We start from the raw sequence: 24,387 nt of genomic DNA, 5'->3' as shown, positions 1-24,387 counted from the left end.
AGCTGCCATTATCATCGACCTTGCAAAGTGTGTTTTGGATTTGTGGGCCGATACAGCTACCTTTTCGAAGAGCTTGGGGTGAGTTCCTCCAACCGTCTTTCCCAGGGGCCCATCCCACAGGACAAGGTCTCCGACTACTCGGACTCTCTGTGGGGCTAGTTGCCCCTCTCGATGGCTTATAAGCAGTTCGACCACTTCAGGCATCACAAGTTCGATGAGAGGAACGTCTGGAAATACATTTTGCAGTCTTTCAGGTGGCACCGTTTCGTGAATTTCAGCAATGCTTTCTAATCCATAGCAAGCAAACTGATGTGACTTTAAAGTGCCCTGGTGAGTTTTTACTCTGATTTTTAGTAGATATCGCTTGGTCTTTATGCTAACTTTCATCCCTCCGACTCCATGGATGACAAGGGTAATTTTTTCACCGCTTAGCCTCAGAAGGTTTGCAGCACTGTGTGTTATGTAATTTGTGTCTGATGCTAAGTCAATTAATGTCCCAATTTTCTGTCCAGCGTTAGCTGTCACATTGAGAAGCATCATGATTACAGGAAGTTCCGGCACCCCATCGTTTGATTGCAAACTTAGCTGTTCTTTTGTCACGTTGAATGCTCTTGCTGCAGTGTTTGAGAACACACTTCGGCATTGCTGCGCTAAGTCTGGTGGAAGTTTACAGAGAAAGTCCTCCTGATCTTTCGTGTAGCCCTTCCTGCCCTTGTCACTGTCGGGACAAAACTTACTCTTCCTCTGAGCAGTGCTTCTTTCCTTTCCTTCAGCATTTGGGCATAAATAAAAGTGATGTTCAGGAACATTCTCTTCTTCACAGTCTTGGTTTTTGCATAGATAGCTGGGTTTACAGAATGAATGGTCCTCGTGGATTTCAAGGCACCTACAACAAGCTCCCAGTTTTCTTACTGCAGCTTTCCTGTCTGCTTGCTTAAGCGACCGGAACTGTTTGCAGAAGTAGAGTTTCCTTTTGCGCTTAGCGTCACCACAGACTACACACCCTGTTTGGTCATTGCTTGATTTTGTGGACTTTGTTCTTGCCCATCTTGGCTCAGTTCTTAACTCCCTTCTGCTTGGTTCCTCATCCCTTAGTTGTTCAAGCTGCTCATAAATGCTTTCTTGCTTTTTGAGGAATGCTAACAGGTTGTCAAACCGGTTGTCCGGTGTGACAGAGCTCTGCTGGTCAGAGACTTGGACAAGCCATTCCTTCTTGAGAGACTCAGGAAGTTTTCCTTCAGTTGACTTAGTCACTAGCGGATTTTTTAGTGCCAGTATTTCCAAGGTCACTCAAATCTCCAAGTGCCTTTTCTACTGCTTGAATCAATTCAACTATTTTCCGTGGCTGGTGACTTCTGATAGCAGGGATTTTCTGCAAGTCCCCCACTATTTCAATTGCAATAGCTGTCACGTTTCCATAGCGGTTTTCCAAGACATCCAGAAATCCAGATTTTTTATACGTTCTTTTTCTCAGTATTAGTAGCCTGTTTTATTTATTCAAACAATTATGAACATTTTGTTTATATACAGAAAAAACAAACTACAAAACATTTCCTGTTGAAAATGTTAATAAAACAAAAACCAAATTAAATATTAATAATAAAAAAACATGGATTTCCATGTTCTCCATGCAAGTCAACAGTTCCTGCTTATCTCCAAACAGGATCTACTCCCTGCACTTACCCTAATTGCAAATTAAATTATTAAACCTGTTAGCATTAATATTGTTATTGTTCTTGCTTAGATTAATGGGGGTCAAACTGTACCTGTATTAATTAACATATACTCCCCATTCAATGAGAGAAGTGACAGTGATGGGCTGAAGCAACCTCTGATGTTGGGACTCTGCTCTAGTAATCCTGAGACACTGATCAAGATGTGCACTATCCTGGTTCTTGATGATATTCATTATAGAAAACGATGACTCACAGATGTAGGTGCAGCTTGTCCCCCAGAAACTATATAATTGAACCCTTTGTACTGCAAACATAAACCTGGTCTATTTTTGAAAGTCTGCTTATGGTGTTTTGTTTTAATATACATCATTTAATGTATATCATATTCTCCTGACATTAAAAATAGCCGTAAAAAACAAAGTTGAGTGAGATTTCTCCTAAATAAAATAGTAAATAGATTTTAAAAAAACATATTTGAAGAAAATGTGACGCATGTTTACCTGTGCAAAGCTCGCCGCCATAGAGCTAGGGTGTTGTGGTTGATTGCCAGTCATTATGCGGTTATTAGAGATCCTGAGGGGTCTTATGCGCATTGCTGTGTGGTTTCTTGTTGGGATGTACAAAACTACCGATTTTCATAATCAACTAGTTTGTGGGCTGTCTGAACAACTAGTTGGTGTATTGTATTGTATATATTATTAGGCTTTGTTAGGATTTAACATCTGGCAGTGATTGTCTTGAAATGTATTGTTGATGTGGTGCTTTGATGGCTGTAACAGCATCAGTGTTTTTGATTAAAGAGAAACTTCTTGCAAAGGGCTTTACCGGGCTGACTGTTATGCACTAAATTCACGCAAAAACACTCTTCGAGAAGTGTCGTGTCTTATTAAAACCACCCCTAAAAATATGAATGTTAGTAGTGGACCCCACTAATCGACTAGTTGGTTGTTGGTTGACTAGTCTCTTAGTCGACCACCCTGGAAAATCCCTACTTTATAGGGTATCCGGGTTAGTCACTAGGAACCCCCATGCACTCCATTGCATTGGGGTTGTTAAGGTTTTCTAGGTCCCAAAGTCTCTATAATATTCTGAGAGCGTATGATATTTAGAGGTATCATTCATGTCTGTAGCACAAGCTGTGCAGATCAAGTTACAATAAGATTTAATTCTTAGGGTTAGGGTTTCGTTGAAATCGCTAAGTATGAGCAATAGTAATAATGCTATCTCTAAATAAATTGTAGATTTGATATTAAATAATTAAATTAAATTAAATAATCATTAAATTAAATAATCTCTCTCTGTGTCTTTTTCTTCAGCAATGGCAGATTTTCATGTGCAACCACGTTCCGTGCGTGCAGAGTTGGGAGGCGTTGGCCGATTTCAATGCCAAATTCATGGCCTGCCCGAGCCAGTCATCAGCTGGGAAAAAGATGGGCGACCCGTGGATACCTCAGATGACAGGTAACACCATAAACACACATGCAGGCACACACACATTTGTCACATTTGACGGGCCCAGTGTCACTGGCACTTATACATGTCTCCCTCTCACTGTGAGTCTGTGTAACACTGTCTTTTCTATGCAGGTATACCCTTTTGCCCACGGGTGTATTGCAGATAACGGGTGTACGCCCTGAGGACAGTGGGGCGTACTGCTGTGTTGCTCACAACAGTGCTGGAGTCAAACACAGTGTAGGAGCGCAGCTCACAGTCTCAGGTCTGCTCACTTTCTCTCACTTTGCAGATATATATTGCAATATTCAGTAGATACAGGAGCTTATTCCATCATACTTACAATGATTTTCCCCAAAATGATTTTGAAGCTTTCTTGTGGCTTTCCAAATCATGCATTTATTACTTTCTATCTTTAACTAGCTTGTCATCTTCCTCTCTTCCTGAAGGCTCCCAGACATCTGTTTACAAAGAACCTGTGATCCTAGTGGGCCCTGAAAACCTCACCCTCACTGTTCACCAGACCGCAATCTTGGAGTGTGTTGCCACGGGCTACCCTCGGCCAATTGTTTCATGGAGTAGACTGGGTAAGATTTATTTAGGTTCTAAATAACCCAAAGTAGTGATCTTCTCCGAGCAAACACAAGACACATTTCAGCTCCAGGAGGAGGACTGCAGAAAGCTTTAATCTGCTCTACACCATAGCCTGACTATAAAACACCCAATCAACTGAATCAAAGAGAAATATCTCCTCCATCGAGATAATACAAATATAGGTGAAACTCGAAAAATTAGAATATCGTGCAAAAGTTCATTAATTTCAGTAATTCAACTTAAAAGGTGAAACTAATATATTATATAGACTCATTACAAGCAAAGTAAGATATTTCAAGCCTTTATTTGATATAATTTTGATGATTATGGCTTACAGCTTATGAAAACCCCAAATTCAGAATCTCAGAAAATTAGAATATTACATGAAATCAATAAAAAAAGGATTTTAAATACAGAAATGTCGGCTCTCTGAAAAGTATAATCATGCATATGTACTCAGTACTTGGTTTGGGCCCCTTTTGCATTAATTACTGCCTCAATGCGGCGTGGCATGGATGCTATCAGCCTGTGGCACTGCTGAGGTGTTATGGAAGACCAAGATGCTTCAATAGCGGCCTTCAGCTCTTCTGCATTGTTTGGTCTCATGTCTCTCATCTTTCTCTTGGCAATGCCCCATAGATTCTCTATGGGGTTCAGGTCAAGCGAGTTTGCTGGCCAATCAAGCACAGTAATACCATGGTCACTGAACCAGGTTTTGGTACTTTTGGCAGTGTGGGCAGGTGCCAAGTCCTGCTGGAAAATGAAGTCAGCATCTCCATAAAGCTTGTCTGCTGAAGGAAGCATGAAGTGCTCTAAAATGTCCGGTAGGCGGCTGCGTTGACTCTGGACTTAATAAAGCACAGTGGACCAACACCAGCCGATGACATGGCTCCCCAAACCAACACAGACTGTGGAAACTTCACACTGGACTTCAAGCATCTTGGATTGTGTGCCTCTCCATTCTTCCTCCAGACTCTGGGACCTTGGTTTCCAAATGAGATGCAAAATTTGCTCTCATCAGAAAAGAGGACTTTGGACCACTGAGCAACAGACCAGTTCTTTTTTTCTTTAGCCCAGGTAAGACACTTCTGACGTTGTTTGTTGTTCAGGAGCAGCTTGACAAGAGGAATACGACATTTGAAGCCTCAGTCCACTCCTTGTGAAGCTCCCCCACACATTTGAATGGCCTTTTCCTGACAATCCTCTCCAGGCTACAGTCATCCCTGCTGCTTGTGCACCTTTTTCTTCCACACTTTTCCCTTCCATTTAACTTTCTATTAATGCGCTTTGATACAGCACTTTGAGAACATCCAACTTCTTTTGCAATTACCTTTTGAGGCTTTCCCTCCTTGTGGAGGGTGTCAATGATGGTTTTCTGCACAACTGTCAGGTCAGCAGTCTTCCCCATGATTGTGAATTCAACTGAACCAGACTGAGAGACCATTTAAAGGCTCAGGAACCCTTTGCAGGTGTTTTGGATTAATTAGCTGATTAGAGTGTGACACTTTGAGCCTACAATTCTGAACCTTTTCACAATATTCTAATTTTCTGAGATTCTGAATTTGGGGTTTTCATAAGCTGTAAGCCATAATCATAAAAATGATATCAAATAAAGGCTTGAAATATCTTACTTTGCTTGTAATGAGTCTATATAATATATTAGTTTCACCTTTTAAGTTGAATTACTGAAATTAATGAACTTTTGCACGATATTCTAATTTTTCGAGTTTCACCTGTACATACAATGCAAGTGAATGGTGAACAGACCTCTGAAGCTCTAAAATAAATGTAATCCATATGACCCGTGTTTAAATTCATATCTTCAGAAATGATATAATAGGTGTGGGTGAGAAACAAAATAATTTTTAAGTTATTTTTTTACTATAAATCTCCACTTTAACTTCCACTATCAGACGTGAAAGTTAAACCAAACAGGCACCACATGTGACTTTAAGATGTAAAAGTTAAACATACACTGTCCTCTTATGAAATCTTCCTGCTCTCATTCAGAGAGTGCAGGTGCACACTGAAAATGCAGTCACAAATCTATTATATAGCTCTGTTCATTTGTACAAATGTTCTGTCTCTTTAGACCTGGTATATCAAGGGAGAAACAATAACTAGAATCAACTTGCCATTTGGCCAGTTACTATTTCAGGAACTGCAGCATAATAATGTACATGGTTAAATCTGTATTTTAAGAAAGATATTCTGATGCTTGCTGATTATGTAAGAGACGGGATCAAATTAAATGACATTAAAGCATCAACTAAGAACATTTGCTGTGACTCACGTCTTCTTACGACTTTCACTTCAGTGGAAAACATGACTACACAAGTTTGTCACAGTCTTGTATCTAATAAATGTCTGTGTGATGTCAGAAACATTAATTATTCTGAAGGGCATTTTTAATAAATGGTCCTGGTGGACCGGGGCACCATTTATTTGTTCTAAAATGTAAAGTATACATAGTAAATCAACCTTTTTTTTTTTCCATTTCAAAATATCAAGAAATTCCAGTTTTTCTTGATATGACCCCTTTAAAGAAAGCTGGCTGTTGTATTCAATTAATTTACACAACAATCTACACAAGCCAAAAGGCTTAGAATGGTAATAGAAATACTCTATCATCCCTCTCCCTAAGACATGGATATTACAGATGAAATTGGCTGAAATTGTACAGTGAGATTGGCTTCAGTGTGAAAAATAGCTCCTTTATTGTAAGCGCGCTCCAAGTTCTAAAGCCATTAGTTTGAAAATGGTTCCAGAAGATTTCGGTCATTGAATGCTCTTTGCCACACATCTATCTTACTTAACTTGATAAGGATTAATGGAGATAAAAAGAGTGTTTCATCTTTACTTCTAAATTGGTGTTGTGGAGTGATGGAGTGCCATTTATGTGTTGGATTGTGGCTGTTTACTTGTGTGTGTATGTACCTCTTACATGCATGTAGCAGATCTGCATTAAAATGAGCCATACACATGTTGTATAGATTTTTCATCCAGCTCATCTCATCTCGAGTCCTGCATATACCATTTCGGTGAGCAGGCTGAACTCTATATGTTTTGAGAGTACCATACCCTACTGCTTTGCATATATTCTACAATGCACACCCACCGCTCTCTCACTGTGACAACTTTCACATGCAACTGAAGTCTTTCTATCTCTCCCAGCTATTATCTAGTGTGATTCTCCCATTCAGAATGTAAATGATGGTGCCTCCCTGTAACCACTTTTAATCAGATTGTGTATATTGCCTTGCACAATGTTGCTGGAATTAACTGCTAACACAATGGGATTTTGGTGGATTAGATTACAGGGAGAGAGACTCAGGGCTAAGCCCTTTAATGAATGTGATAGATCTCCATCAGTCAGTGATTAACGTCACCCTGCATTTATTTCTCCTTATTGCTGCATTCAATCTGCTTAAATGCACATGACCATGCATGCATGCTCATTCACATGATGTGAAAACACTCTTACATGAAAGCACACTCTTGGACACACATTCACTCCCATTGGTGTATGTTGTTCTTAAATTAAGCTAACTATTGGCACTTTTCCACTGCACGTTACGGTTCGATTCAACGCAGTTTAGGGCATCCTCAACGTGGGTGGGATTATAGGCTGATCGTCATAGTTGCACCGCCTCTACTGCCGTGACATCATCTTAAACGTGACACAAACACACAACAAAGGAGCAATGGAGGATATCGAAGGAATAGTGTTCTTGATTCTCGGCATGTGGCTGTTTTTCACAGCAAGATGACAAAATTTGTTTCAAAAGTGGCTGACGGCAGCAAGACAAAATTCCTCTAAAAAAACAGGAGAGTTTGGGAAATCATACACCAAAGAGCAGATGAGAACATCACTGTGTTAGCTCCACGATGCACGAGGGTAAGCTAACCTGCCATCTAGCTTATAGATTCTCTCTGACCAATCAGTGATCTGCAGGTGCACATGATGCATGAACATCTACAGCTCAGGTTAATACAACTAATTCACTAAAATAACGGACAATTCTGCTCGAAATGTTGATTTTGTGCATCAGGGAGAAATAGAATGCTGTTTTTTCACACTTTCTTCAACATTTCTTACTTTGTTACGGTTTATTATCAGGCAAGTACACACTGATGTAGTAACTGATGTATGTCATCATGAAACGGAGTGAAACAGTCCCTCCCCTCCAAATCCGATCACAAGTGATCACAGGAGATGCATTTAAATGTCCAGGTGTAAAGAGTGATGTGTCTTACCTGATCAGATGTGATCGGATTATCCGACGCATCTTAATACCAGGTTGAAACGGAGTCTTAGACAACAAAACGCATTTTTTTCACTGCAAAAATATTAATTGTATCTTTTTTTCCCAATAAAAGTATCTAAATATTTTTTTAAAAAGATATCATTTATTTTTATCTTGTAATTGTAAGTCTTGTTTACAAAGAAACCTGACAAGATGTAGTAAACTTTATGCTTAAAACAAGAAAATAAAATCTGAATGGCTTAAGAAAAGTAAACTTGTTTTCCCTTTAAATTACATTTATTTTTATTAACCCATTGGCAAATAGTTTTTCTTGTTTTAAGCATAAACCTCACTAAATTTACTTGGATTTCTCTGAAAACAAGAAAAATATGCAATTTTGCCAGTCAGGGAAATGTATCAGAATGTTATTTAGAATTATGTTTAAGAATGTTTAGATATTTTTACTAGAAAACAAGACAAAAATGTTTTGCAGTGATTTTAAGGCTGTATTTTTTACATTTTGCCCCTTTTTTATGCAAAGTGGACCATTCCCATAAGTTGTTTGGAAGAGGTTTTACTTCATTTTGAGACTATTTTTAGAGAAACACTGGAAAATCCACCTATAACCAGCTCTAGGTGGAAGCATGGTTTCTAGCTCATCTGAGTTAGTCATTTAATAGGCATTATGTTGTCCAAGCTGGTCTAGATGGTTCATTAGCTTAGCTGGGACTTCTAGCTGGTGGACAGGGATTTGACATGATGGACCATTTTGGTCAAGCTGGTTAGAGCTGGAAGACCACCATGGGCCAGTAAAAAGCAGCTACCCTGTTCAAGAATCCATCTTGACCACTTGCAGACAGATGAATTCTGTTATCATTAACTGTGTAGAACCAGTTTGAAAAGCCTGTCTGATCCATCCAACAGATCCCAGTCAGTTACATCTGGCCATACAGCCCACCTGAGCATCTAACACCATGTCTAATGTAATTTTGTCAGGCAGATTAATAAACAGAATAAAAGACCTGAGAGGACAGTGGAATGAGTGGAAGAAGTGATTAGAGGGATTGATAATTTTTATTAGCAGCATTTCTTCTCTCCGGTGTGCAATTAAAACTGCAAGTGAGTGCAGTGTTCCAGACCGAGTGCATTTTACAGTAGCTTCTGTGATTCAGTGCTGCTCTTGAGAACATAAAGAGAGGCCATCACACACTAATGTGTGTTCTACACATGTATGAGACATGTCAATGGCAACAGAATTATCTTGCATCAGTCGTTCATGGGTCGCTTCACATGTCCAAAGCCACCATGTCAAGGAGCCTTGCTTCATCTGCGATCAGTGTTCATATAAGTTCATCATTCTCTCTTTCTCTCTCTGTGTGTGACTTTATCTCTTAAGATGTTTCTCACCCCAGGGCAGAAAAATGGATAGCGCTTTATGCTTTCATAATTAGTCACATTTAACAAGAGCTATTAAATTCTCGACTCACCAGATGCTGTTTTGAAAAAAAAATAAAATATATATTTCTGCGAGGCAGTGAATGATTTAAAGTCTAGTTAACCATGTGCTACTCGTTAATGTACTACCCGTATCTCTCTATTCCCCCATCTGTCTCTTTATTTCCCTTAAAATATATCCTTATAACTTATAACCTTATTCTTCATCTGTCAGCCTTTGTCAACAGTCTTCATCCATTCATCTCTCTTTCAGATGGTCGTCCAATCGGAGTTGAGGGTATCCAGGTACTAGGAACAGGAAACCTGATGATCTCTGATGTCAGAGTTCAGCACTCTGGCATTTACGTCTGTGCGGCCAACAAACCAGGAACCCGTGTGCGCCGAACTGCTCAGGGACGCCTCGTTGTTCAAGGTGAGCTAAAGGCCATCTCTATTCAGAAATGGAGGATTAACAATGGTGAGAATTTGGACATGGCCAGGAGTGTGTGAATAGTTACGAGTGCGGTAAGTGGTGTTGTGATTTGACATAATTACAGTATATGAACATGCAACTTGATCTAAACTATCATTGTGAAACTGACTTTAAAGGTATTAGCTGAAGCTCAGGGGTGTAAACTGTGATGTGCAGCACTGCACAGTAGATGTAGCAGAGAAATGATATGATCGTGGCCAGATGGTGTAGCAGTCTTTTGCTCACAGTAGTACACTTCATTTACCTCAGAGAGAGAGAGATGGCTTAAAAAAAGAATGAAAAAATGGGAAGAGAAAGGGAGAGCCCAATAGATAAATACATGTGTTAGAGAGAAAGAGAAAGATAGATAAGAGAAGAAGGCTGGAATACAGGAGAGAGCCATAGCCTTTCAACACTTGCCGATTTACGGCCTTTAATAATTAAAGCCATCGCACACTGAGCGCAAGTGTGCTCAGTTTATATGTTTAGAATGATAGGAATGTGGATATGAATGATGTGAAGGTAACTGAAATGGACACAAACGGTTGCTGATCAGTCAGAAATCTCAAATTTTTGCAGATTAAATGTGGCCTAATTAAGCAGTGAAAGTCTATTGGATTAGCTGCAGCTCTGTGTCAGCTGGCAGTAATACAACATGGATGAGGGAGTAGGGGGAACTCTGGTGAGGTTGGGGGGAGTAGAGAGTAAAGTTTGGGGGTCCAAGCTTGCTGCATATCCCTTCCCAGCACCCCGCATCTGTTCTGTAGCACTTAATCTATTTTAATTTTCTCACTGTGTCATTTATGGATTCTCAGTTTCCTCCTCTGGCCCTGTGAAATCTGTTTTTGCCCTGCTCTAATCGAGTTAATGTGAAGCTTTCTCCAAGTTTATTTTATGTTACCACCCACTGTTGTCACAATGCATTCATTATAAATGTGATAAAGCCATGTAGCGAGACCCTCTTGCTCTTTCTCTTTCACTTCATGGGTGCATTGTGTGTGCTGAAGTTTTCCATCTACAGATATTTCTATTGCCGTTGTAAAGGTGTTAGCATATGTGACAGATGGAAATAGAGTAGAACAGGATGAAATTGGGGATATAAGTGGAAAAGGCATTATTAGGGAAAACTAGGCTCATTTAAAAGTCACCCAATACATTTTTACATTTTCCAACACAAGAAAGGTGTCAGAATTTCAAACACTGGTGACCTTTTTTCATTTAATGATCTCTTGGATATTATTGACTGTAACTGTCTCAGTTTTTCTTTACAGCCCCAGCAGAGTTTGTGCAGCCCCCTCAATCCATTGCCCGCCCAGTGGGCACCACTGCCATCTTCAGCTGTCTGGCTCAGGGTGAGCCTGTCCCCCAGATCACCTGGCTGAAAAATGGACAGATCCTAGAACCCGACAGTCATGTCAAACTCAGGAACAACAACAGGTGAGATTTTATTCTGTAATAACCAACTGCTGTGTGCATTTTTCATTTCCCTTTTTGATTTGAAACTAGTAGCCCCTAATAAACATGAAAAAATATATTTTTTAGAAGCAAATAGTTTTCCTGAAAATGTATATAAACTTGGAGAAAGCTTCAGTCCTCATATGGGGACAGCGGGATTAAGTTGTGACATTTTAAATAATAGCAACCTATAGAAAGTGAGTTTTCTTTTCTTCTTTGTTTTATCAAATTGTTTATTATTATCCGGAGTGTTGATTATTCATATTTTTGAGACGTTACAGTCACTACTCTGCTGCCTCGTGCCGCCCTGGGCGACTGCCTATGTCGCCCATGCCTAAATCCGCCACTGCATAATGTGAAATTATTTTAATGAGAAATTCTGTTAAATCATGGAGGACATATGAGCTGTGAGTCATCCGAAAATCCAGTAGCTGCTTCAACGTGAGACACATGTTGAATTGTGCTTTTGGTTAAAAAGCATTCAAAGCTGCCAAAGGATAATTATGGTCTGATATATAAACTCGCACCTTGATTGCTCAATTGGACTCGTTTGTTTAATAATGCGGCATCAGTTGTGAAACAACATACTGGTACATGGATGGCGCCATCTTTGATATTTACTTTGGTCACTTTCACTATGATTACAGGTGTTAGAATTGGTTTGTCAATACCAAACATTGACTGTTTGAACGTGGCCTTGTTCTGTTGTGTTTCTTACCTAACTTTTTATTCAGGAGCAGCACTCAACAGAGCCTGCTGACACGACGATCGTGAAAGTATTTTGACTGAGCATTTACTATCGCACACATCACAGGAAAGTTGTCAATAAGAAAATAATGTCATGGGGATTCTTCCCTGTAAAACATCCATTTATTTTAAGACTGATTGCTCTCTATCTGTAGCAAACATCGCTGAAGGAAAAAACTTTCCTGTTTTACATTCATTCAGTGTAAACCTTTTTCCCGAGATCTGTGTAGGGGCAAACAGCTGAAGGCCAACCTGCATGGTGAAATTAACACATCTGATTGGTCAGATTTTCTGTCACTCTGCTAATACAATGGAATCACAAAACCTTAAAATCATTGACGGGGGCATGTTGTGACTTATCTCTACAGAATGATTTGATAGGCTGTCTACGTTAAATTTAAGTAGTTTTTTAAGTTGTATATTTCTGTATTTTAATTGATTTATTTATTAAATGAATATACATTGTTAAATAAACGCAGGGAAGAGCGTTTCATAATTTGAGTAACGATGATTTCTCAATTTATGTCAGCCCTTCTCTGAAGTGTTTGAAGAGTCTGACTGCACACCGCTGATAAATTCAGAATTTATGTACTGAGTATCATTGTCCCATGTCTGCCAAACATGTTAAGTGGTCCAAACATCATCTGCAGCCTGAAACTGAACTTTTGACTGGACGTTAGGAGTGATTGCACTTGGCTGCATAGGAAAGCTATAGGATGCTCCCTCAGTATTTAGTGAATGACTTAACCTCCAGTGTGCTGTCTGTCTCACTGGTCTCAGAACAGTTCAAAATACACCTTATTTTCATCCTAACTCCATATAAAGCCTCTGAAAGCAAAATTTTTCAGCTTTTGGATGAACCCATTGACATCTTAATGTGATAATGAACAGTGAATAAAGGTTTTTTTTAAGGGAAAAATAGCCCTATAGTCCACATTAGTGGTCATTGTGTTTAACAGCATGTCGTTTCTTGATAAATCACTAAAATTAAAAAAGAAATGGCCTATCAGATAAAGCTAGAGATTATAATTTTGACTCAAACAGGTTTCAGTGTAAAAACCTAATTAGGTTTCTTACCAGATGTACAGATGAAGTCAGAAGTTTACATACACCTTAGCCAAATACACTTAAACACTTTCACAAGTCCTGACATTTAATTATAGAAAACATTCCCTGTCTTAGGTCAGTTAGGATCACAACTTTATTTTAAGAATGTGAAATTTCAGAATAATAGTAGAGAGAATTATTTATTTCAGCTTTTATTTCTTTCATAACATTTCCAGTGGGTCAGAAGTTTACATACACTTTGTTAGTATTTGATAGCATTGCCTTTAAATTTTTTATCTTTGGTTACCAAAAACGTCAAGTTTTCAACCTTCCACAAGCTTCTCACAACAAGTTGCTGGAATTTTGCCCCATTCCTTCAGACAGAACTGGTGTAACTGAATCATGTTTGTAGGCCTCCTTGCTCGCACAAGCTTTTTCAGTTCTGCCCACCAATTTTCTGTCAGATTGAGATCAGGGCTTTGTGATGGCCACTCCATGATGCCATCTGTTTTGAAGTGCACCAGTACCTCCTGCAGAAAAGCACCCCTGAAACATGATGCTGCCACCCCCATGCTTCACGGTTGGGATGGTGTTCTTCAGCTTGCAAGCCTCACCATTTTTCTTCCAAACATAATGATGGTCATTTTGGCAAAACAGTTCCATTTTTTTTGTTTCATCAGACCAGATGACATTTCATTGCTCCCAAGGATGAACTAGACTTGTGGAGGTCCACAATTTTTCTTTCTGAGGTCTTGGCTGATTTCTTTTGATTTTCCCATGATGTCAAGCAAAGAGGCATGGAGTTTGAAGGTAGGCCTTAAAATACATTCACAGGTACACTTCCAATTCAGTACACCTCCTATCAGAAGCGAATTGTCTAAAGGCATTTTCCAAGCTGCTTAAAGGCACAATTAACTTAGTGTATGTAAACTTCTGACCCACTGGAATTGTGATATAGTCAATTAAAAGTAAAACAGTCTGTCTGTAAACAATTGTTGGAAAAATTACTCGTGTCATGCACAAAGTAGATGTCCTAAATTACGGAATTTTTTTTTTGCACATTTTGCCTTAAAGGTGCTATATGTAATATTTTTCCTGTACTAAATCATACAATTACCATAATATGTCATCAGAGAATTAGGAAAGATGCCAAGTTGAAATACTGGCTTCTCCGATAACAATGCTACAGCCAGTATATTCTACTTTGAAGTTTCCATTCCGGCACGTGTGTTTTGGCCTGTGTGATCCCGCCCACTGTCCACTCACCAATAGTATTTCGACACCACCGGGTTGCCAGATTTGAACAAGATTACAGGTAAATAACATTGCGTGCTGCAGCCATTGAAGCCAGCGAATGAACTGGATCAGAGATAACAGATTCCACCTCACCTAAAAAGCCTCGCATCCATCTAATAACCACCATGACCAGAGGTGTTGTAAAACAAGGATAAATATTGGAGATGCCTTTGGAAGATGGAAACAGCTTAAAGCCCAGAAATCCTTTAAAATGGACGCTAAGTTTGCTAATTTGCATGTCAACATTCTGGCAAACCCACATGAGCTTCGAGTATGGGGCGGGGCAGACAACTCTCCAATATTTTGAATTTGGACTGCAGTACCCATTCCAAACGCTTGTTGTCAATCTTACATATAGCACCTTTAAGAAGCCTGATCTGACCATTTTAATTTGTTTTGTTGGTGTAACACAATATATTCAGGTCGAATAATAATAATTAATAATAGTTTTAGCTTGAATAAAACCATTTGATTTAGAAATTACCACATTAAGCACATTTATTTTGGTTAAACAAAAATTCATTGTAGGAACATTGAAGAAAGGAAATTACTGTGCGTTCACTTTTTGAATGATGACCCCTGAACTTTTTGTATCATTAAGTGTGTTTTTTAACTTGAACAAAGATCCTTGTTCAGGCTGAGATTTCTGCTTTTACAATGGCCACACCAGGGACTCAATACAGACATATTTTTTACCTTTAGTGATAGTGTGTTGATAAGTGAAAAATACTTGTAGATCTATTTCAAAGTTCTATTTTAAAGTTATGTAAGGGATGCAGTCAGGAAAGGAAGCAGAATTCATTTAGTCTATATGAATACATATATTCTGTTCATTGGCTCCTATGTGGTTAATCACTTGTAATTGCACAATGTAATTTATTGCATTTAGAGTCAGGTGTCCTACACCTTTATAGCTTACACAGGGATTTACTGTATTGCTGTAGGAGATGGTTGTTTGTGTCATTGAGAACGGTTGTCATGTCGATGATTGTCCTCTTCCATTTGGAGTGTTATGACAGCCATTAGGACGCCACTAGAGGTCAGTTAGACAAATGTCAGAGGAGAACACATATCTTCCTGTGTGTCTCTATTCTATGATAGGACATGTCTGCTGTGAAGACACCTTCAGTTTAACTGTTTGGCTTAGCATGTCTATTGCTATAAATGTTTTATTGCCAGAGACTTTGTTGTGGTTAAAGAGAAGGATTAAAGCTTGAAAGAAAATCAATCTCAATGAGGTTGAAAGATATAACATCAAAGATAAGAGAGAAAATTTAATTGGTAGAAGAAATCAATTGGCGAAAGATTTTGAGAAGACAAGTGGGGTGGGATACATGCGATCTGAGAGGAAAGAAAGAAACAGGTAGACAGAGAGAGAGCGCAGTAGTGGATTAGTTGGAATCTCTTAATCTGAACAACACCATTAACTAATTGAGTGAGACCATTCCTCTTATTTGTTAGTTTTTATTTACAACACAGACAAATGTGGTCAACATAGCAACGTAACATTTCTGATGTGTGTGGGGGTTGGTGTGTTGTTGCAATCCTATGGTGTTCTGAGTGTTTGGGAGAAGGATGCTTACTGCCCATGATCAAAAGAGGCCACCCCCAAGTCTCTGGTCCCTAGATATGGCTCTGGTTTCTTCTTTTAATGTGTGGATATCATTCACATTAGCACCATCTTGAATTTTTCGCAGGAACGACACAAGAGGCTGTGAGGAATAGATTTACATTCTCTTCAATGGGTTATAGTGTTTTGGATTGATCTGTTGAAGAAATTTTAGTAGAAAAATAAGCTGTGATCTTGGAGCTTTATACAGTGCATGTCAATGAAGAGACTGTAAGTCTACTGTGAATAAGGTCAAAATAATTGTTTTGCCTGTTTTATCATCCATCAAGTGAAAATTTAAATCCACTAATGGTTGTTTTTAAAAACAGTTTCCCAAACTCTTCAGCCTCTCCTTTGTCCTTGTCTCCATCATTGGTCAGGCAAACAGGTAGTCCTGCCCTACATTTGCGCCATTGGTTGAGCCAGACATGTTGAACTGCATAAACAAAGCAATGTTTTAAAAGCATATCTTGACTAACTCTTGAGCAAGTCAACCTTCAAATGGCTTACTCTGTAGACATTAAACTGATATACACTTTATACACATTAAACACTTTTTTACATTGAAAAATTACATGCATCACGTTGAAGCTGCTACTGTATATTGTAAGGCTGCTTTTTGTTTTATAGGACATCTCTGCAGTCAATAATTTTTCAGGGGGAAACATCAAAAAGGATTTAAATGTACACTCTAAATTTGTATAGCTTACTTTTGAAACCTATCGGCAGCATTCTCTGGATTTGATCAATTAAATGAATTGCTAAATGTAAAAAAACTAAAAAATATTACATTAAAAACATAAATTACCAAACGAATAAAGTTATATATTACCAGAACAAAAACAAAACATTAAATTAAATCAAATTAATAAATTACCCCAAAAAAAACATTATTAGGCCTATGTATTATTGCCTAATTATTTTCTATTATTGTACTTCTTTTAATTAACCTTGCCCTATAATTCTGTAAACAAAAACAAAATAAATACATTCTCAGAATGCTCTACACTTTTTCATCAAAACGATATAAGACAAAATGTCTAATGCAGAGATCACTTTTAGAAATACTAGCTTTTGAATCTTTTAAAGATTTAAAAAATCTACCTCTCTCTGTTTGCATTTGCTGAGCTTCTTCATCTGCAAATGTATAATGCATAAATTAGCCTATAGCACTAAATAAATTTAGATGGCAATCGATTAAATTCAAACTATGCAATATTAACATCATTGTTAGAAGTTCAATTCTATTTAATGCGGGACATAATAGCTTACAGTTAAGATTGAGATGCATTAGATTAGAATGATATGATTATTCAACATTTTTAAAAGGGGATTTATGTTTTACGGACCTTTAGATTTTCTTTCCACATGTGAACGGATTATCATCGTGTTTTCTGGACACGTCTTTTAGGATTTCACAACAAACATTTGATAGTGGCGATCACCTCGTGTTCTCCTTCGCCATCCCGTCATTCATTTTCACTATAAAATTAACAAAACACTCGGAGCATAAACACAGAATACAGAGGGTGAAAGGGAAAGTAACCTTCACGCTGGAGGTCGAACATTACCAAGTGCTGCTAGATTTTAAATGAGTAAATATGTTTTATTAATTCTTTCTGGTTATATCAGAAATTCCAGCTTTCCTTCATGCCAACAGTTTAACACTTCTTAACATGTGGGGAATTATAGCATTAAGATCCGTTAACGATTTTGCCTGTGATGGAGCGTTAGTGGAACGCTCTTGGAGCGAGAGAAAACAATGACGGTTCGATTTTTTAAAAACCTGCTCCAGGCAAAATCATGCCGCTCCACTCCATGCTCCGATCCCACTCCGCTCAACTCACATACTCTGCTGCCAACACTGATGTGTCAACCTTGCTTCCTCCCAGAGAGATAGAGACAGGGAGATGCTGATCTTCAAGAGATTCGGACAAGAAAAGTGAGAGAGAATCGATTTAACAAAATTGCACGTGCACACATTAATCACAACACACGTGTAGATAGGCAGCCATATAGGCAGCCTCCCCCAAGCATATATACTCACATTGACACGCACACTCAACATGTGCAAACTCATCAGCTTGTCCTCTTGCCCTCCCCTCTCATATATACATGTGCATACACTCATTTACCTTCACACAGATACACATCAGCTTTAACCAAGCTCTGGATTGTCTGGAAGCAGGAGTTTAAGTGATTGTAAACGTGCTTACTTCCTGATAGTGTAATGTTGGATTTTTAACTTTGTGTGTGTGTGTGTGTGTGTGTGTGTGTGTGTGTGTGTGTGTGTGTGTGTGTGTGTGTGTGTGTGTGTGTGTGTGTGTGTGTGTGTGTGTGTGTGTGTGTGTGTGGCGTGTGTGTGTGCGCGCGCTTTCAGGTAAATGCAAAAACACATGCGGTTCATCTGTGAGTTCATCTGCCCATTCGTGTTGATTACGAGTGTAAAAATCCATCAATGTATCATAATGCATAAATCTGACAATTTATATTCAAAGGGTCAATTTCTAATAACATTAGTAAATGTATCTGGTATCTTGAACTAACAATGAACAATATTTTATTACAGCATTTTTTTAAACTTGGTTAATGTTAATTTATGAAAATACAGTTGTTCATGTTTATTTCATGTTATTTCAAAATGCACTAATTAACTAATGTTAACATGTACAAATTTCATAAAAAATATTATTAATATATTTTGACAATAAAACTGACCAAAATGAATGTGTTCTGTTTAAGTATTATTCATTGTTAGTTAATGTTAACTAATATACAGTAGTTAACTCAAGTTAAAGGGATAGATCACCCTCATGCCATCCCTGTAGTATTTGACTTTCATTCTTCTGCAGAACACAAAGATTTTTAAAAGAATATCTCGGCTCTGTTAGTCTCTAAATTGTAAGTAAATTGTGATCAGTTTTTTTTTTACTATACATATCTACTTTTGCATTCTTTTCAGTGAAGGTGAAAAAGGAGATTTATAGTAAAAAAAAATTAAGAAAAAGGACTTAAATATTGATCTGTTTCTCACCCACACTTATCATATCCTCTTATCCAACCACTGGAGTCTTATGCATTGCTTTTATATGGCCTTGATGTGCTTTTTGACCCTTCAGTGGTCTGGCCACCAGTCACTTGCATTGTAAAGACCTACAGAGCTGAGATATTCTTCTGAAAATCTTTGTTTGTGTTCAGCAGAAGAAAGGAAGTCATACACATCTGGGATGGCATGAATGTGAGTAAATGATGAGAGAATTTTCAGTTTTGAGTGAAGTTAATTTAGTGTAAAATTGCAAAATTATTGGTAATGTGTGTGCTGTCTGAATTGGTGCAGGTTTACACACTCAACCTGGAGGTTTTGCGGTTGATAGCTGCAGGAGCACATTGGGGTCATTGCCTACTCTGTAATCATAAAACACTATTACAGCAGTAATCAAAATGACATAGTGACCCGCAGTCAAATCACACAGCACTGACCTGCTCTTACAGCGCTCTGAAGGACTTTGAAGATGGTTCTATAAGCATTTCACATGTCCCTCATACATGCATAAATAATTTATATGGTAGCTGTGTTGACATTATAACTATGGATATTTGTTCGATAATGGTGATCTTGTGGTTTTGTGGTTTGATACATCACCCTTCAAAGAGAGCTTCACTCTCCAATTGGCTTTTTCCTTCGTCCGTTTGGCATGGTTTTTCATTGTTGAAATGCAGATCTGACCATGGAAAGGAAAGTTTAGAACTGACTTCTTACATTTTGGTCATTATCATTTTAGAGAGAATGTGTGGACAATGTTTTGCAGCAGAGTAGGCACAGCTAAGTAGACAAAAACAAAGCACTCATTCTTTTTTTGTCTTTTCTTTCCCACTTTTTGTTCCTTCTTGAACTCCAGTATGTGCCCCTTGCGGGCACTGGCCTTGACCTCTGAACTTTCCTGTAATCAGTCATTTCCTCAAGGCTTTTACTAAGTAAAGAGACAGCTTGGCAGCCCTGCTTCATATGCCTCTCCGACCTAACACTTACCTTTCCCACCCCCTTCTTAACTTTCTCTCGCTCTCTCTCCACTAGAGGGCTGATAATAAGGGTGAGCACCCAATTTCGAGAGTGCTGCTCTGTGAGGACTATGCAGATATACCCTAAGATTGACTAAATGAACGTAATTTAAAGTCAACATGAAATAAAAATGTATCCAACATTTATTAATGCATGTTTTAATGTGCATGATTCATCACTGGACATTACTAGTAAAAAAATGTCCTCATAATCTTTGATTAAAATTGAATAACTTGCTGTACCTGTGAATCTTTCCTTTTCAGATGACTCTTACTTTTTAACCCGTCTCCTCTAACCACCTGGATTTGTTCTTGTAATTGCACTTTTCATGATCCTGTCAATTTCCAAAGGTCCCATGGTGTAATTTTTCTCATTAAATATCTTGTTTCACTTGGAAATATGTAGATTATAGAAGTTAAATCGGTTGTGAATGCTGTTTCACTTTGAATTTAAAGCTTTTTTTTTTTTAATTCGGCACCATACAGAATTGGCAAAAATAATGACTGTTTTTAAAGAGGTTTCAAAAACACTGCCCTATCCGCCATTATTTTGACAATCAAGTAGATCCTTCCCAAGATCTGCCTCAATGTTTTCTGATTTGGTCACATGTGGGCTGGTCAGATACTTTTTTAAAGATTTTTGGAAAAACACAAGTGTTATTTCACAGAACATCTATTTCAGTGATGTATCTGTCAAGGAGTAAAAAATTAAAAAATTGCTGACAGCCACACTTATGCCACATGAGCCCAGTTTCAGTGTAAAACATATAAATATTTTCAAGAATGCGCAATAGTAAGCATGTGCATTTTGTCTGCAAGTTCAGTGACCGAGATTAAGAGCTGTTTGACAACAGACTGCTCGCTGTTACACATGCTGTCACAGACTCTATCTCACACATTTCCCATGCTGTGTGTTTTTACTGGGCAGAACTGACACACTGTGCCATCTAGCCGATTGTACAGAGATTATAACATTGTTTGACCCACTGTTCCTCAGAGTGCGGGGATAATGTTATGACACAGGCCTGAAAATAGACAGATTGGCCCAGAGAGCATGGTGTTGGTGGATGAATGTCTTCAGCTGGTTTTGAATTTCGTAAACAACAGGCTTTCTGTTGGGAGGTCTGTCTATGTATGTGGGCTGTGTAACGTGGAAATAGACTGGAACTGCCATCCAACCCTGTTCACACTGCTGACCCATCATGACCCACTCATTGACTATGAAATCCAATAAATTTCACTCTCTGTTGGCATAGAGGAGTTTGTATTATAAATAGCACAATGAATTGAATAGTAAAAATGAATAGTAAAAATGAATTTGATTGAATTGGATGAATATTTTACAGGTGCCCACAGATCTGATTGAAAACACTTCATAGGCACTTTTCCACTATCGGGCCAGTATGAGCCAGGGCTATCAACTGGTCAGCCGGGGCCAATAGCCTCGTACCTCGAGCCTCAAGACCAAAATCCATCTGCATTCCCACTATCAGGGCCAAAAGCCTGCAGCGTTGCTCTAAAACCCGCCCTTAATATGCCCTCCTTTTGCAAACGTCACACACTCTGCCCATTTCACAAGCCAAACCAAATACGCATGTTATCTATTTAAGTAGAATATCAAGTTTATATTGTATGTAAACGTTAGCTAGCTTGCATAAGTTACCGCTGACAACTCACTGACTTTAACTGGCATGGTGTCCCGAACAAAACAAACAATAAACTGCCGTGTTGTGTCGGAGCTCGTAACGCAGCAGCCATACTCGACGCCATCTTGAGTCCAAGTCCCTCAGCAAGGAAGAAGCCAATACTCCAAATCCGCCATAAAAAAGCCAAAGTGCTCATGGGGACAAAAATCTTAATTTTGGGAGAAATTTCCTCTTGATTTGATGAAACAAAACTATTTTTTTTATTTGGCCATAATGACCATCGTTATGTTTGGAGGAAAAAGGGTGGTGGCAACATTATGTTGTGTGGGTGCTTTACTGCAGGAGGGACTGGTACACTTCACAAAATAGATGGCATCACGAGGAAGGAAAATTATGTGGATATATTGAAGCAAAATCTGAAGACATCAGCAATGAAGTTAAAGTTTGGTCGCAAATTGTTCTTCCAAATGGACAATGACCTCAAGCATATCTCCAAAGTTGTGGCAAAATGGCTTAAGGACAACAAAGTCAAGGTACTGGAGTGGCCATCACAAAGCCCTGACCTCAATCCGATAGAAAATTGGTGGGCAGAACTGAAATAGCGTTTGCGATCAAGGAGGCCTTCAAACCTGACTCAATTACACTAGTTCTGTCTGGAGGAATGGGCCAAAATTCCAGCAACTTATTGTGAGAAGCTTGTGTAAGGCTACTCAAAATGTTTGACTCAAGTTAAACAATTTAAAGTCAATGCTACCAAATAATAACAAATTTTATGTAAACTTGTGACCCACTGGGAATTTGAAGAAAGAAATAAAAGCTGAAATAAATCATTCTCTCTACTATTATTCTGACACATTCTATTATTTCACATTCTTACAATAAACTGACTGATCCTAACTGACCTAAGACAGGGAATGTTTTCTATGATTAAATGTCAGGAATTGTGAAAAACTGAGCTTACATATATTTGGCTAAATTGTATGTAAACGTCTGACTATGTAATCTGTATTTGGAGACAGTCGAAGCCCCTGCTAAGATAACGGGAGCATTGCAGTTTTGTTTGTTTAAAAATCTTCTTCCGAGCATTTGGCAATGGAATGCCTTTATTGTTGGAGATCAGAGATATCAAGTAGGAATATCCCATATTCCCCACATTGACCCCGCCTCAATCCCCAGTTTGCTTCTTAGGCCCAAGGGTAAGCCTTTCTCCAAAGGCCGTTGTCCCCAAGGAGGCACGATGAAGGCCTGGAAGTAACAAATACAGCTGGCCCTAACATACACTAGCACAGCCTGACCGCGGAAATGCGGTTATTCAGACATACAAAAGCCTTTTTAGACCATTTTCCACCATCGGCCAAGCAGTTACTGTTACTGAACTGTGCTGTTCTGTACCAATCATGACTTGTTGACACAGTTGCGGTTGCTTTTTCCATTGTGATGCTACACAACAGGATTAGAATGGACTGATTGAGCAAGTGAGTTGCCATGTCACTAAGTAGTTCCACCAGTATGTTTCAGAACTGTTTCGGCCAATGGTGGAAAAGCGGCTTTTGCCAAGTGCATTTGGGTTTAGATGTGAGATTTAGCAGGCGAGTGCGTATTGGTGCATATCTTAATAATTCATCCTTAAAAGTACAGGAATTTATTCAGCCTCCCCTTACAAAAAATAACTGCAGTTTTTTAACTGTAGTAAAAGTGTGGTAAATTGGATGTAGAATTTCTGCAGTACTGGAAACTGCAGGAATACTGCGTCCAAATTACCACACCAGTACTGTGATACTGAAAACTGCAGGAACACTGCATCCAAATGACCACACTTTTACTGCAGTATTGAAAACTGCAGGAATACTGCGTCCTAATTACCACACCAGTACTGCGATACTGAAAACTGCAGGAATACTGTGTCCAAATTACCATACTTGTACTGAAAATTGCAGGAATACTGCATCAAAATGACCACACTTGTACTGCAGTACTGAGAATTGCAGGAATACTGTGTCCATAATACCACACTTGTACTGCAGTTCTGCTGTTGTTCTCTAGAACTGTCCGCTGCACTCCTACACTTAATACATTTGCTGTACTTCTGTAAATTCTTCAAAACTTGACCAATGACTGCAAACACAATGCAGGTTATTAGCAATCAGCAATTTATTGACATTCAAATGTTTAAAAAGGTTTAAAAGATGTGCCAAGCCATTAGGACACCTGAGCATCAGCAACGCTATATTTCAAATGAAACATTCAAATATAAAATAAACATGAAAATGTTCATCCTTTTTCACAAATAATCAGAGCAAGTGTCATGAACATGCGATACAGTACATGCAGTGCACATACAGTACATGACCTCTATACTACAGTACTGTACTGTAAATAATACCCATCATTGGCAATGTTGTTTAAAATATTTAATTGCATGATTTTGTATAGTCAGTCACAGAAAATGCTGAAATCTCTCTCTCTCTCTCTCTCTCTCTCTCTCTCTCTCTCTATATATATATATATATATATATATATATATATATATATATATATATATATATTTAGATCTCACATAGAATAGAATGCCAGAATCTAATGTCAAATTTGTAATTGTTAACCACATAAAAAAAATAAACAATTTGTCAAGCATTGTAAATTAATTACATGC

At 38.4% G+C, this 24,387-nt stretch overlaps 1 protein-coding gene across 1 annotated transcript in view; it reads left to right on the top strand.

The window, feature by feature from the left end:
* Nucleotides 1-24,387, top strand: part of LOC127645273 (immunoglobulin superfamily DCC subclass member 3-like) — a 100,394-nt gene that overhangs the window by 68,477 nt on the left and 7,530 nt on the right. The window contains exons 3-7 of the mRNA XM_052128840.1: nt 2,993-3,137; nt 3,263-3,393; nt 3,578-3,715; nt 9,678-9,836; nt 11,147-11,312. Coding sequence (XP_051984800.1) covers nt 2,993-3,137; nt 3,263-3,393; nt 3,578-3,715; nt 9,678-9,836; nt 11,147-11,312 — 739 coding nt within the window. The remainder of the gene's footprint in view (nt 1-2,992; nt 3,138-3,262; nt 3,394-3,577; nt 3,716-9,677; nt 9,837-11,146; nt 11,313-24,387) is intronic.

This window comes from Xyrauchen texanus, chromosome 1 (assembly GCF_025860055.1).
Source record: "Xyrauchen texanus isolate HMW12.3.18 chromosome 1, RBS_HiC_50CHRs, whole genome shotgun sequence".
NCBI lineage: Eukaryota > Metazoa > Chordata > Actinopteri > Cypriniformes > Catostomidae > Xyrauchen > Xyrauchen texanus.
Note: the sequence above shows the minus strand (reverse complement) of the source record. Positions and strands in the feature narration are given on the sequence as shown.